At 47.8% G+C, this 12,881-nt stretch overlaps 1 protein-coding gene across 9 annotated transcripts in view; it reads right to left on the reverse strand.

Annotated features, from left to right (window-relative positions):
- Window positions 1-2,621: 2,621 nt before the first annotated feature.
- Window positions 2,622-12,881, reverse strand: part of Trerf1 (transcriptional regulating factor 1) — a 229,999-nt gene continuing 219,739 nt past the window's right edge. For 8 of the 9 annotated variants that reach the window (XM_037199860.1, XM_037199861.1, XM_037199864.1 and 5 more), the window contains 3 exons: window positions 8,601-8,804; window positions 6,059-6,270; window positions 2,622-3,173 (listed from right to left, as the gene is read on the reverse strand). In XM_037199860.1, coding sequence (XP_037055755.1) covers window positions 2,852-3,173; window positions 6,059-6,270; window positions 8,601-8,804 — 738 coding nt within the window. In that variant the 3' untranslated portion in view covers window positions 2,622-2,851. Of the gene's footprint in view, window positions 3,174-6,058; window positions 6,307-8,600; window positions 8,805-12,881 lie in introns of all 9 variants that reach the window. The other variant, XM_037199865.1, reaches the window with a different exon arrangement.

Raw genomic sequence — 12,881 nt, forward strand, 5'->3', positions numbered from 1 at the left:
TAGGATGCTCCAGACAGGGCAGCGCTTACCGTCCAGGACAGGGCTAGCATAGGACACTTCAGATCACCATCATTGTTATTTTAATTTAAGGAATGCACCTTTTAAGGACAGGTCTATAAAACATCTTTATTCATTTGTTACATATGATGTTTAAATAGTACTTTGCTTTCCAGCTTCAAACTTTATTTTTTTTAAACCCCTGGAAAATAAGACTTTTGGTTCACCTTAACAAAAACTGACCTAGGAAGAAACATTTTTAGCAAAATGTTATTATAAAATTCATAGAAAATACTGTCCTCTTCATTTTTTGTTTTTGCCAAAATGTTACATAAAATCCTTATTAAAAATACACACATTACAAAAGAAAGACCATAGTAGATTACACACAGCGTCTGCTGTGAACCGAGGGAGCGGCATTCCAGGAACATCCAGTTAAGCACATTGGAAACTACGATGTCAACTTCGAACAGTGAAAACCTGAATTACATCCTGCTGTGAAGGCATGCAAGTCACTGGCTGAGGACGGGACAGGGCAGAAGCTGGGCAGGAAGCAGTCACAGCCACTAGTTAAAAACGGTTTCCTTTTTATTACATTAATTTTTTTCAAAAATACTTTTCTTTACAATAGAACTCCTAGAAAATATTTACAACCTTCCTCTAATAAAATATAACAGCAGTTAAATATATTTGAAAATAAGATGGGTTTTTCCATAAAATATATCTGTTAACTTTTTATGTACAAGCTTTCTCAAAGGGAGTCTAAGTTCATTACTGAAAAACCATTGCGTCAACCAGGAGCCATGTGAAGACATTAACCATTAGGAAGAAAAGTTCTTTGGGGCTGGGTGAGGTGGGGTGCAGGTAAAACACATCACGCACATGCAGGTAGAATCATTTCCAGAAAAAAAAAAAGTGCAATATTTTAATAGAAGTCAATTCTCTAAGTTGATAGCCGGGAAACACTAACTCAGGTATGTGAACTGTCTCATTAAGGAGGAGTTCTTTGGTTATTTCAAGTCAAAATATTCCTTATGCTATACTGCATGGAAAAATCAAAATTACATTATGCATTGGATATTGGCGGTGGCAGGTCAGTTTATTTCTAAGGATTCAAATTGGGCAAATCCCCAAGCAGAAGGAGTGCATGGACTTCCTAAAGCTGTCTGGGTATTTGCTCTTTCATGTGGCTACGCTTTTCCAGATGTAAAGGCAGATGGGGCCTTGCAGTCTGCCGCCGAGTGGCAGCTGGATGGTTCTGAAAGGAAGCTTGTGTACGATGCCCAGGCAGGTTTTAACTCAACACTTCTGAGATCATACACAGGCTACAATAACCCTTTGAAACAATAGCAAAGAAAACACACCCCCTACCTTCACCTAGAAAGGACCTCAAGATAGTTCTAAAAACAATGATGGAAAGGGAAAGAATCTGAAAACAGTCTTCTGTTTGTGGCTTTCCTGAGACTCGGAAGCCACTGCCTGAGCGGGGGCTGTGGTGGGCCACGGTGCCCTGGCCCCGAGTATGTGCCAAATGGTTTTGTAGATTCCCATGTGAAGGATGTCCAGCCCCTCCCCCGTCTCTAATGCCAAGCTGATCATGGGCCAGCACAGTGGCCCAGCGTGACAGCCACACACAGAACTGGGGAGCTCGTCTACTCAAGGAGGGTTACGGCCTGAAGACATCTGGCCTGGAGGCCATGAACACAGAAAGGGGGCTCACAGGAGCGCCTCTGTACCAGGGCAGGTTCCACTCTGTGCATTAACAGTGGGAGGGGGTCAGCCCAGCTGAGCCCAAAAGCCTGGGCAAGGACATTTCTGAAGGATTACAGGTTTATTGCCTTCAAGTACAAATGGCGCCCCCTGCTGTCAGGGGCAGAGCAGAGTCATGTAGCTTAGAGAAGTCCACAATCGCTTTGGTAAGTGACTTGTAACGAATACATTCAGGATTTGAATGCAAGCATCGTAGCGAACTTGAATCAGAGCCCATTTTTGTTGGCTTTCTAAGCCGTTTCCATTACATCTGCCACTTCTCTGTGTTAGGAAACCACCTCTCTGCAGCCGACATCTTGGCAAACCTCAGTCCAGCACACACAATTGAGAGCAAATCGGAGTGAAAAGGTTTCACAGTATGTTCAAGTGGCGCAAAGTAAGTTCAGAACTCCACTGGCCAGGAACCATGTTGAAAAAAAAAAAGAAAAGAAAAGAAAGAAATAGGTTCTTCTGACCCAAAAGAATGCTTTCTAGCAGGTCAGAGCAAAATAAAAATAATTCTTGATGGGAAAACATGGCCTAAAGTCCCAGCATGAATGGGGTAACCTGCTTCCTATACACACACACACACACACACACACACACACACACACACACACACACATACATACATGCGCGCGCACACGCACACACGCACACCCAAACACACACACACACATGCACAGACACGCTCACATGCGCGCGCACACACACACACACACACACACACACACACACACACACACACACACACAGCAAGTTTGGAGATAAAAGGCAACCAGGGTGGCTGACATCTGAGAGCAAAGCAACACGCACGTGAGGTTCATCCCCACGGGAAACGGCCTCGTGAGAACACAGCCCAGATGAGACACCTCTTAAAGATAGTTATGCCAATTTTTTATTCCCCCCAACCCCCAACAAAAACAATTTAAAAGAAGGTAAAAGAGAAAAGAACTGGATTTTTCCCCTCCCTTAACCTGAAGAAAAGGACCGCTTTTTAAACAGGTAGTTTAAAAGGGTTTGCAAAGGAGCAGGAAGTCCAGGTTTTCCTGACTGATGAAGGTGGAGGCCGTGGCTTCTGTGTCTCTAGGTGATGAACAGGGGCTTAGAGTTCTGTATCACCCTGAAGCAAAACCGAATCTTGGTCATCCAGGAGAAGATCCGTGCCCACCACCTCGGCCTCGTCCATGGCCCCTAACTGCTGGACCACATCGTCGTCCAGGATGTCCACGTCCTTGACCGGCTTCATCAGACTCAGCTGGTCCAGGGGCAGCAGCTCAGGTGCCCCCACCGGCCCAGTAGTCCTCTCGATGGTGGCTGCCATTTCAGCCGCAAAAGCCGCCTTCTGAGCCTTCTGCCTCTGCTGCTCTTCCTGCTGCCGGTGAGTTTTCATGTGTGCGTTCCGGCTTTTGATCTTGAAGAAGACCCTGAAAAGGAGGCAGAGAGCAGCTTGTGAGACTCTGGGGAGAGCTGAGTTCTTTCCTGCAGGGCCTGGGGGGCTGCAGGCTGCAGGTCTGGTTTGGGGTGGCTTCCTCCTGCTGTGCTCAGTCATCTCTCTGGGCATTATTAGGAAGAAGAATGGGGACAGGAAATCACTGATGCTGAGTCCTGTCTCCTCCTCCCTGTGCTGATGGAGACCTCTGGGCTGTCCTGTCCGGCTAGTCTCAGTCCAGCAGGCGCTCTTGCTTCTCCTATGGCTACCTCCTGTTCCCATCACTAACTAACAGCACCCTCTACACTGGAGAACGCCAAATCCTGCTGATGAGTTCTGATGGTCCTACCACAAATAACAGGCCATCTCCTACCCGTGGCTCCTGGGCCTCTTCTTCCAGTCAAAGTCCACTAAGGAAGGACATGTTCACACACACCGGATGGACCCCTTCTTCATTCCACTCTTTCCAGTGAGGCTCGTGACCCTTCCACTGCAACCTCATTGAACCAGCCACCCTGTGCGCCGATTCCAATGGCCTTTCTTCAGGCTTTCTTGGGATGGGCTGCCATCTACCACTCCTGTTTGCTGCAGACCCCTCTGGGCCATCAGAATTATCATCACTTCATACTGTTTTCTTTAGAATGGAAGTGGGTCTCAGCCAGGAGAGGCTGTGCCCTCCCAGGAAACATCTGGCAGTGTCTGGAGACATATTTGATTGCTGTATCTGAGTTGAAAGGTGTCTGTCTAGCACCACAAAAAGGCCAAAGATGCTGTTAAATGTCTTATTTTAAAGGCCTGCCCTTTTCCTCCAGGCAAGGAATCTTGCAAAATGTCAATGGTGCCCACAACCCTGGATAAAAGGATGCCAGATTGTTTAGATCAAGGGTCCAGCCTTTCTATTCTAGCCACTGGCACACCGCTGTGCCTGTCTGCTGATTTTCCCTACTGCTTTTGGGATATGGTGGGGACGAGGTGTTGAGACAGCATGGCCTGTACATTCTGTATGATTTGCTGTCTAGCCATTTTCAGGCAGTTAGTCCAGATATGAGCCTGTGTTTACGGAGAAAGAGTAGCATAAATACGATGATGTGACTCTCCCAAGCTAATCAGCCAACCGTCCACCAGGTTGAGGACTTCTATCTGGACATGCTGGAAGGGAACATGAGCAGCAGCAGGAGGCTGTCTGGGAACTTGCTCACTGTTAGTCCTGACTGGAGAACCCCAGCAAGCATTTCGAGTTTTCATAAGGTCTTACTCCAACTTTTGATAGGAAAAGAGGCAGGTGAGAGGCTCAGCTGGTACAAGTGTTTGCTGAGAAAGCCCTACCACCTTGAGTTCGAGCCTCAGGACCCACATAAAGATGGCAAGAGAGAACGGACTACACAGAACTGTCCCCTGGCCTCCCACATGTCCTGACATGTACAACGGGCACACACACACTAATACCAAAGAAAGTCAAACAGAAAGAAAAGATCTCAAGTAACATAAAGGCAAGACAAGAGAAAAATGCTCACTGCATGCTTTTGAGTGGCAAGCACCCCTGTCCAAATGTACGCACATCTGTACACACAGTGAGACTTCCTGAGATGGGACCCATTCTAATTGCAAGGCTCACATGCTTTATACCCACTTTTGTTTGTTTGTTTGTTTGTTTGTTTGTTTTTCAAGACAGAGTTTCTCTGTGAAGTTTTGATGCCTGCCCTGGATCTCGCTTTGTAGACCAGGCTGGCCTCAAACTCACAGAGATTCTCCTGTCTCTGCCTCCCAAGTGCAGGGATTAAAGGCATGTGCCACTACCACCCGGCCTTTAAATATCACAATTATCCTTTTTATTTTATTGTTATTTTATGAGAATGGGCGTTTGGCTGCATGTAATTCTGTGCACTGCATGTGTGCAGCACCCATGGATGCTAGAGGAGGGCATCAGATTTGGAACTGGAGCTACAGATGGTTGTTAGTTACCATCCAGGAGCAGACCCAGGTCCTCCGGAAGAGCAGCCAGTGCCCCCAACTGCTAAGCCAGCTCTCCAGCCCACCCGACACAGTCTATGAGGCCATGGACACAGAGGTCCCCACTGGCCTCACTTAGGTACTAGGAACATCTTCCTGACAGTTTCGGAGGCACTGGTAGGTATCTCTCCATTGCTTGTGTTTGAGACTCTTGAGATTATAAAGAGAAACATAGCGAGGCCCCTAATGGCCTCTAAGCTATGATGATGCTGTAGCCTTGAGGTTTCTCAGACTCACTGGGAAGGAAACTGGGAAGGAACCATGTATTTTACCACTAGTTTGGCTCTTGGTAAAGTAGCTAGGCAAAACAAAGTCGAAGGCTGGAGCAGCATGGGGAAGCCAGGCACTGCATCTGGACATAGCTCTGCTTTCCTGGCAGTGTGACTTGAGACAAGTCATTTTACCTGACTTTAAATCTTCATTTATAAAACAAGCATGAAAACAGCTTGGATTGGATGGAGTTTTTCCCTGTGAGGATTAAGCAAGGTCACACACATGAAGTATGTGATGGAGCTGTTAACATCCCCACCTACTGTTAGCTTCCTCCCTTAGCTGTTGTTTTAAGTTATATGTGAAGGGACGTGAATGGACTCTAATCAACTCACTGTGCCAGCTTGCATCATTATGATACAAAGGACAGGACACCTTGCCTTAATGTGATGTTAGAGAATGTGGTAATTGATTAGTGATGTCTGCTGCGGGCAGAGGCATGAACAGAGGTAGTGAGAAGGTCTACCTGTAGACCTCATGGCTGGTATCAAGGGGGAGCCCTGAGAGTCTGTATTTTTCCCCCCTAGTTGGAGAAACAGCCCCCTCAGGACAGTCATTCACTGTGACCCTGGGTTCGGTCCCTGGTTCCCGTGTACCTACTTGCCACACTCCTTGCAGGGGAAGATAGTGGTGGGGTCTGTCTCTCCACTGGTGGTGCTGTGAGACGGTGAACTCTTTACCGAGCAGTACCCACTCTGGGTGCCACCTGGCTTCTGCTTCCCAGAGGGGACAGCACCTCGGGTCTTGGTCACCTGGTTGGTGCCGCCATGGATGCGGGCATGGCCATTCAGTGCCTGTCGGGAGCTGAACACCTGGGGAAGAAAGGGAGTCACATGACATCTACAGTCCTGAAAAGGAAATTAGGGTTGTTAGTTACTCGGTGGTAAAACATGTGAAACATGAAACAGCACACGGTTCATACAAGCAAACCCTGGGCGTGCGGCATAGAAAGCAAGGCTCTAATACCCCAACCACAAACTCTGGGCCAATGACACTTCCTCAGTGGTCTAACCTGAGCCCAAGGCAGTGTGGCTCAGCACCAAGGACAAAGCTATGGCCTCGAAGTCGGGAGACCCAGCGTCTAGCTCTAAATTCTATTTCTGTTGCAACTAATAGAGGCTGCTGAGCCTACTTGGCTTTCAAGTCCTCCCCATGTGCAAAATGAGAGGAGTTAGAACCTCCCTCGGTAACCCATTGCTTTAACTCTTGTTGGTTTCTGTGATGCTGGGGGTGGAACCTGAGCACTTGCTAGGTGAATGCTCTCACTCTGAGCTACACCGCAACCCAAGCGCACTGCAGAAGCCGTGGTTAAGACCCCCAAAATTTCATAGGATTAAACAAGAGGCCAGGTTTTCTTATAGTTTTGGGGACAGGGTGTCTGTCACTCTGCAGGTCTGGCTGTCCTGGAACTTACTATGTAGAGCAGACTGCTTTTAAACATGAGCCAACCCTCCTGCCTCTGTCTCCTGAGTGCTGGCGTGTATCACGATGCCTGGCCGGAAATATGCAGACCGATGACTTTGAGTCTCAATCTACAATCCAGGCGGCCTTGGCCTCTCTGTGTAGCTCAATTACTCATCTTCCTGCTGGCATCTCCCAAGTGCTGGGAGCGCAGGTGTGTGCCACACGCCTGGCTAATTTTACAAATACTGACACACAACAGGGCTTCTTGGCCTAAGAATTACGGATACTAGGGGCTGGATAGTTGGGGACTTTCCCATGCACAGCAGGTGTTTAGTGGCCTCTTCCCACCAGACGTGGGTCCCACCTTCCCAGTCCTTACAGGACCAAATTATCCTCTGTCCAGAACCTCTGAATTCTAGGGCTATAATCCATATCCCTAAATCCTATAGCCCTTTTTTCCATTTTGCTCATGGGCCCTTTTTATCGTATTACAGAAAAACAAGTCTGTTTCTGATTTACTGAACCCAGCCTCTGTTGTTAGGCACGGAGTGGGTGACCACACTGTCCTTGAAGAGATTTGAAATGTCATTAAGAATGCCTATCTTGCTGAGTATGTCTGATTAAGCAACGTAAAAGATGATTTTCTGCCCTGCTTGGCAAACAATCCCAAACCCAAACATTTACTGTCCCCAAAAACCATGAATTAAAAAAGCACCCAATTTCTGAACAAATTTACCAAGAAACATTTTCACTTAAAGTCACATCTTAGCTCAGAGCTGAAGCGATCTGGGCAAACGGCAGAGATGCAGCACAGAGGCCAGGCCATGAGCAGCCAACTCGCTGACCAGTTCTCGTGTTCTCTACAGAAGTGAATGAAGATGTCTACACTTCTGTTCTTTTAAAGCCTTTTCCTTTTTTTAAAAAAATGTAAATAAAATGAATTTTCTGTATTGATACATAAACATTTATTTATTTTGAGACAGGGTCTCACTATGTAGTCCTGGCTTGCCTCAAACCAGAGAAGCCTGCTTCTGCCTCCGGAGTGTTGGACTAAAGGCGTGCGCCACCTGCCCAGCCAGGATGCAAACATTTTAAAGACTTTCTTTAAACGGCAGACTCCATACACAACATTCAACATACTCTGTACTAGACGAGCAAAGATGTGCTGAGGACAACGTGCTCCTGGGAAGGGAGGGGCACCCTCATGGGGGGGGTGACACCCCTGGAACTTGTCTGTACACGTGTATTAGGCTTTAAGAGTCACCGTGTTGGGAAAAGGAAACCCTGGCAGGCTCTTCCAGGGAATTTAAATGCATGTTGACAAGATAAATCTGACATATAGTCCGAGGGCCTGCAGAGAGGTACCAGGAGACTGTACAGCACACGAGCGTACCTTCTGGAGGCCTGCTCTCACTGTGGCGCTGTCAATCACACACTTCCCGAGGGCAGCAGCCTTTTCTGGTTTTTTTGCCTGGAGACCAGGTCTCACTATATACCGCAGGCTAGCCTCAAAGTCTCAGTTCCTCCGGAGGGCTGGGATTGCGAGCCCCCTAAGTTCTCAAGCATGCAGCAGCATGCTCCACAGAGAACACACACAGTCAACTCTCCCCTGGCCCAGCTGATTAAGAAAGTAATAGCTACATGGCGTGACCTCTGCCAGATGTCCACTGCTCTTAGAACTAGGCACAGCTGCATGACCCTCACGTCTCCCAGAGCCAGGGACAACACAGATACTTACAGCCCCACAGTTGGGCATTTCACAGATGAAAGAGCCTGATGGTTGGCCAACGGCCTGCGTGGGTGGCCCCTCAGTGGGAGCCAGGGCAGGGGCAGGTGGTGGCTCTGGTGACTTGGGCACCTCACTCTCCTCTTCTTTTATGGATTTCCTATCTTCCTCGGGCTCCTCCTCTTCCTCCTCTGCCTCTTCTTCCTCTTCACTTGTCTGGTGTTAAGAAAAGCAAGAAGGTGATATCCCCAAAAGGTATTTTTAGTGGTGGACAACAATCACAAGCCAGGAGCTCACGGGACACTGGGGCTGTCACTTCTTTTCCTATGGTAGGTGACGGTCTGTCGCGCTCGTCTCTGGACATTTGGGATCCTGAGGTCAAGCACTCTCCCTCCTGTACTTTGGCCCCCCCCCCCATGACCCCTCATAGGAAAATCATGCTCAGGCAGAGGGTAGAGATGTGAAGATGCCCTGGCTAGCGGTGAGAGCCAGCATAGCGGGTAAGCATTTCCTGCACAAACATGAGGACTGAGTCCCAGCCCCAGTCCCCAGATACAAGCCGTGCGTGCGTGCGTGCGTGCGTGCGTGCGTGTGTGTGTGTGTGTGTGTGTGTGTGTGTGTGTGTAACCCCAGCACTGGGAGGTAGAAACAACAGTATCCCTCTAGGTTGCTGTCCAGCCAATCTAGCCAAGAAGTTAAACCTCAGTCTCATGAAGAGACCCTTTCTCAAAAATCAGCTGGAGGGACTGGAACAATGGACTGCCTGTTAAAAGCACTTGCTGCTCTTCCAGAGGCTCTAAGTTCAGTTCCCAGCTCAAAGTCCAACAGGTCACAATCTCCAGAACTCCAGCTCCAGGAGATCTGATGTCCTCTTCTGGCTTCCTTGGGCACTGCACACATGTGGCATATATTTATAAAGACACACAAACATACCCACATAAGATAAAATGAGGGCTGGAGAGATGGCTCAGCAGTCAAGAGTGAATACTGCTCTTGCAGATGGCCAGTGTTCAGCTCTCAGGGCTCTCAACTACTTGTAACTCTAGTTGGAGGGTGTATGATGCTCTCTTGAGGCCTCTACAGGCATGCACATGATGAATGTGGTGCATGCAGAGAATTCACATTCAGGCCCACAACACATACACATAAAGTAATAAAACAAATCTTTTATAAAAATAACTTTTGGTGGGGATGGGGGGCTAGAGAATTACTTAGCAGTTAAGAGCACTTGCTGCTCTTTTGAGGACCCAGGTTCAATTCCCAGCACCCGAAGGGTTCCAAGGCTCTGAGCTTTCTTCTGAACTCCGTGGGCATGAGGCATCATATACAGGTAAAACACTCATACGCATACAATAAGACATTAAAGTAGCAAGTATGGTGTGGGTAGGGCTGGGAAAGAATTCAGGGATTAATCTGATTTTAAAATAGAGATGTATTTATTTTTATTTATGTGTATGTGTTTACACCTGCACTAGTTTATGTGCACCATGTGCATGAGGTACCTAAGGAGGCCAGAGAGCAGGCAATCCCTTGGAGATGGAGTTACAGATAGTTATGAGTTGCCTAATGTGGGTGCTGGGTACCAATGATGAGCCATCTCTCCAATCTTTTTTTCTTCCCTTTTTAGACAGGGTCTCATGTAGCTCAGGCTGGCTTTGAACTTACTATGTAACCAAGGCTGCCCTTGACTCCTGATTCTCCTACTTCTACCTCTCAAGTGCTGGAATTTTAAGCATAGCCTATCTCCATCCCTCCCCCACCCCCACCCCACCCCCACCCCACCCCCAGCCAAGGTCTCACTATGTAGCCCAGATTGGCTTTGAAGTTACAATCCTCGTACCTCAGCTTAAGTGATGGATTACAGACGCGCACCACCATGCCTGGCTAAACACAGGATTTTAAGAAACTCTCATCTGCTTCCTGCCTGGGCAGCTACCTGACTCTACTCTGTCTTCCTGGGGTAGAGTGAAGGTGGCTGGCTCCTGCATGCTCAGAAGTGGCTGAGGACCAGGACACAGGAATTCTCTGATACAGATTTTCATTCTAGCTAGATTTTTACCATTCACAAGAGGCTTGCATACTTATTATGCCACGGAAGAGCCTGTAAACAGTCATCCCATGGTACAAATGAGGAAACAGAAGGTGTGCCCAGCTGCTTTACCCTCTGCCAGGCCCTCCCTGTACACCCACTGTTTACAGCAGGCAAGTTCCAGTTTGCCAGGCAGCTTGAGGCAAGCCTTTGATTCTCAGAAACTAGAAGCAAGAATTTCCAAGAAGAATAAAGATTTCTGAGAACAGCAGTACCCCGGATCCAGAAACCACAGGTTTCCTCTCTCGTGTGTTATTTTTATTTTTATTTTTATTTTTTCAGACTCATCACTACATAATTCTGGCTGGCCTAGAACTTACTACGTAGACTAGGCTGGCCTTGAAAATACAGAGATGCACCTGCCTTTGCTTCCCAAATGCTGGAATTGGAGGTGTGTGATACCACACCTGGCTTTTTAACTTTTATTTTTAAATTATGTGTATGTCTTTATGTGGGTGTGTACATGTGGGTGCCCTTGGCAGCTAGAGGCATCAGATACCCTGGAGCTGGGGGTTAAAGGCTATTGTGAGGTGCCCAATGTAGGTGCTAGGAATCAAACTCAGGTCCTCTCTTAGCCACTGAGCCATCTCTCCAGCCCCTCCTTCCTCCTCCTTTTCACCCCCTCTAAGACAAAGTATCACTCCATAGTCCGGACTGGCCTAAAATTCACTATGTATTCCAAGCTAGACCAACTTGTGCCTCTACCTCCTGAGTGCTGGGATTACAAGGGTACAATACCTTATGTGGCCTCTCTCCAGTTTTAATTTAGGGGAGGGTTGTGGGAGAATGACAGGGATAATACCAGCCAACCCGAGGCAGTCACCACTTTTCCCTGTTTCAGCGACAGTCACGGGTAACACCATGTAGATGTATATTCGAGAGGTTGCATCAGCATGGTATGTGTAAGAAATGGCCAGTTTCCAGCCAGTTAATTGACCAGTTGGTAATGATTTTTTGTTTTTCGAGACAGGGTTTCTCTGTGTAGTTTTGGAGCCTGTCCTGGATCTTGCTCAGTAGCCCAGGCTGGCCTCGAACTCACAAAGATCCGCCTGGCTCTGCCTCCCGAGTGCTGGGATTAAAGGCGTGCGCCATCACCACCGCCGCCCGTAGTAATGGTTATGTAGTCAGTGTGAACTGACACAGGCCCGGCACCTCTTGTGCAGTAGTTTCTAGAGTAAGGCCCCTTGTTAGTGGAGAACACAGGCTGATTTTACATAGGTGGCCTTCTTTCTGTACGCATCTACCACCTTTCGAATCCAGTCTCAGGGAAAACCGTGATCGCCTACTTTCAAAGAATGGGGACTTCATAGTCTCAAGCTATTCAGTGGACTGTGGTCTCCAGTTTGGCATTTATGAAACATGCTTCATAATAAAACTTTTGACAACAATGGCATTTGTTCCATGGTACTTATAATTACACTTGTCGTACAATGCCATCTATTGGCTTAAGAACTCTGATGACATAGTTCATGTAGCCACAAAGCTACAGATTGAATTCGACTGTATGGTGATTATGCATGTTTCAGGAATCCAGATGGGCTTTTACTTCACTTGGCAATCTGTACAAGTCCACAACACATTTATCATCAAGACAAAGTGACTCAGAGATACAAGACAGGAGGACCAAACCCAGCATGCAGCGCTCTGCAGCTACACGTCAGCCATTTCACGATGCACTGCAGACAGGAGCGTTTAGAAGGACTTCAGATGGGAATCCGGCAACCACGGGAGGAAGGAGGAGATACACACAGACAGATGTGTGTACACAGTTTTATCTGATATAATTGTGTGTGTGTGTGTGTGTGTGTGTGTGTGTGTGTGTGTGTCTGTGCGAGTGTATGCCTGCAGAAGCCAGAAGAGGGTGTTAGACCCCCTGTACCTGGAGTTACAGACATTTGTGAGCAGCCCTCTGCGGGTGTTGGGTATAAAACCCAGCTCCTCTGAGAGAGCAGCAAGGGCTTTTAACCCCGGGCCATCTCTCCAGCCCGAGGATCTATATTTAACATGGCACCCGACCTGGATTGTGCATACCGAGAGCTCCTTGTGGAGGATGGCGCTTTTATACCCGCGCTTCAAGAAACAGGGAAACTGAAATACAGACTTTCAACCCGAATCTGCCAAAGACACACGTCTGAGTGTCAGGGCTGCTCCTGACAGTGACAGCAGTGAAGGAATGAAGACGCGGTATTAAATGCGTGGTGTCA

The sequence above is a fragment of the Peromyscus leucopus genome, chromosome 16_21 (genome assembly GCF_004664715.2).
Source record: "Peromyscus leucopus breed LL Stock chromosome 16_21, UCI_PerLeu_2.1, whole genome shotgun sequence".
Classification (NCBI taxonomy): domain Eukaryota; kingdom Metazoa; phylum Chordata; class Mammalia; order Rodentia; family Cricetidae; genus Peromyscus; species Peromyscus leucopus.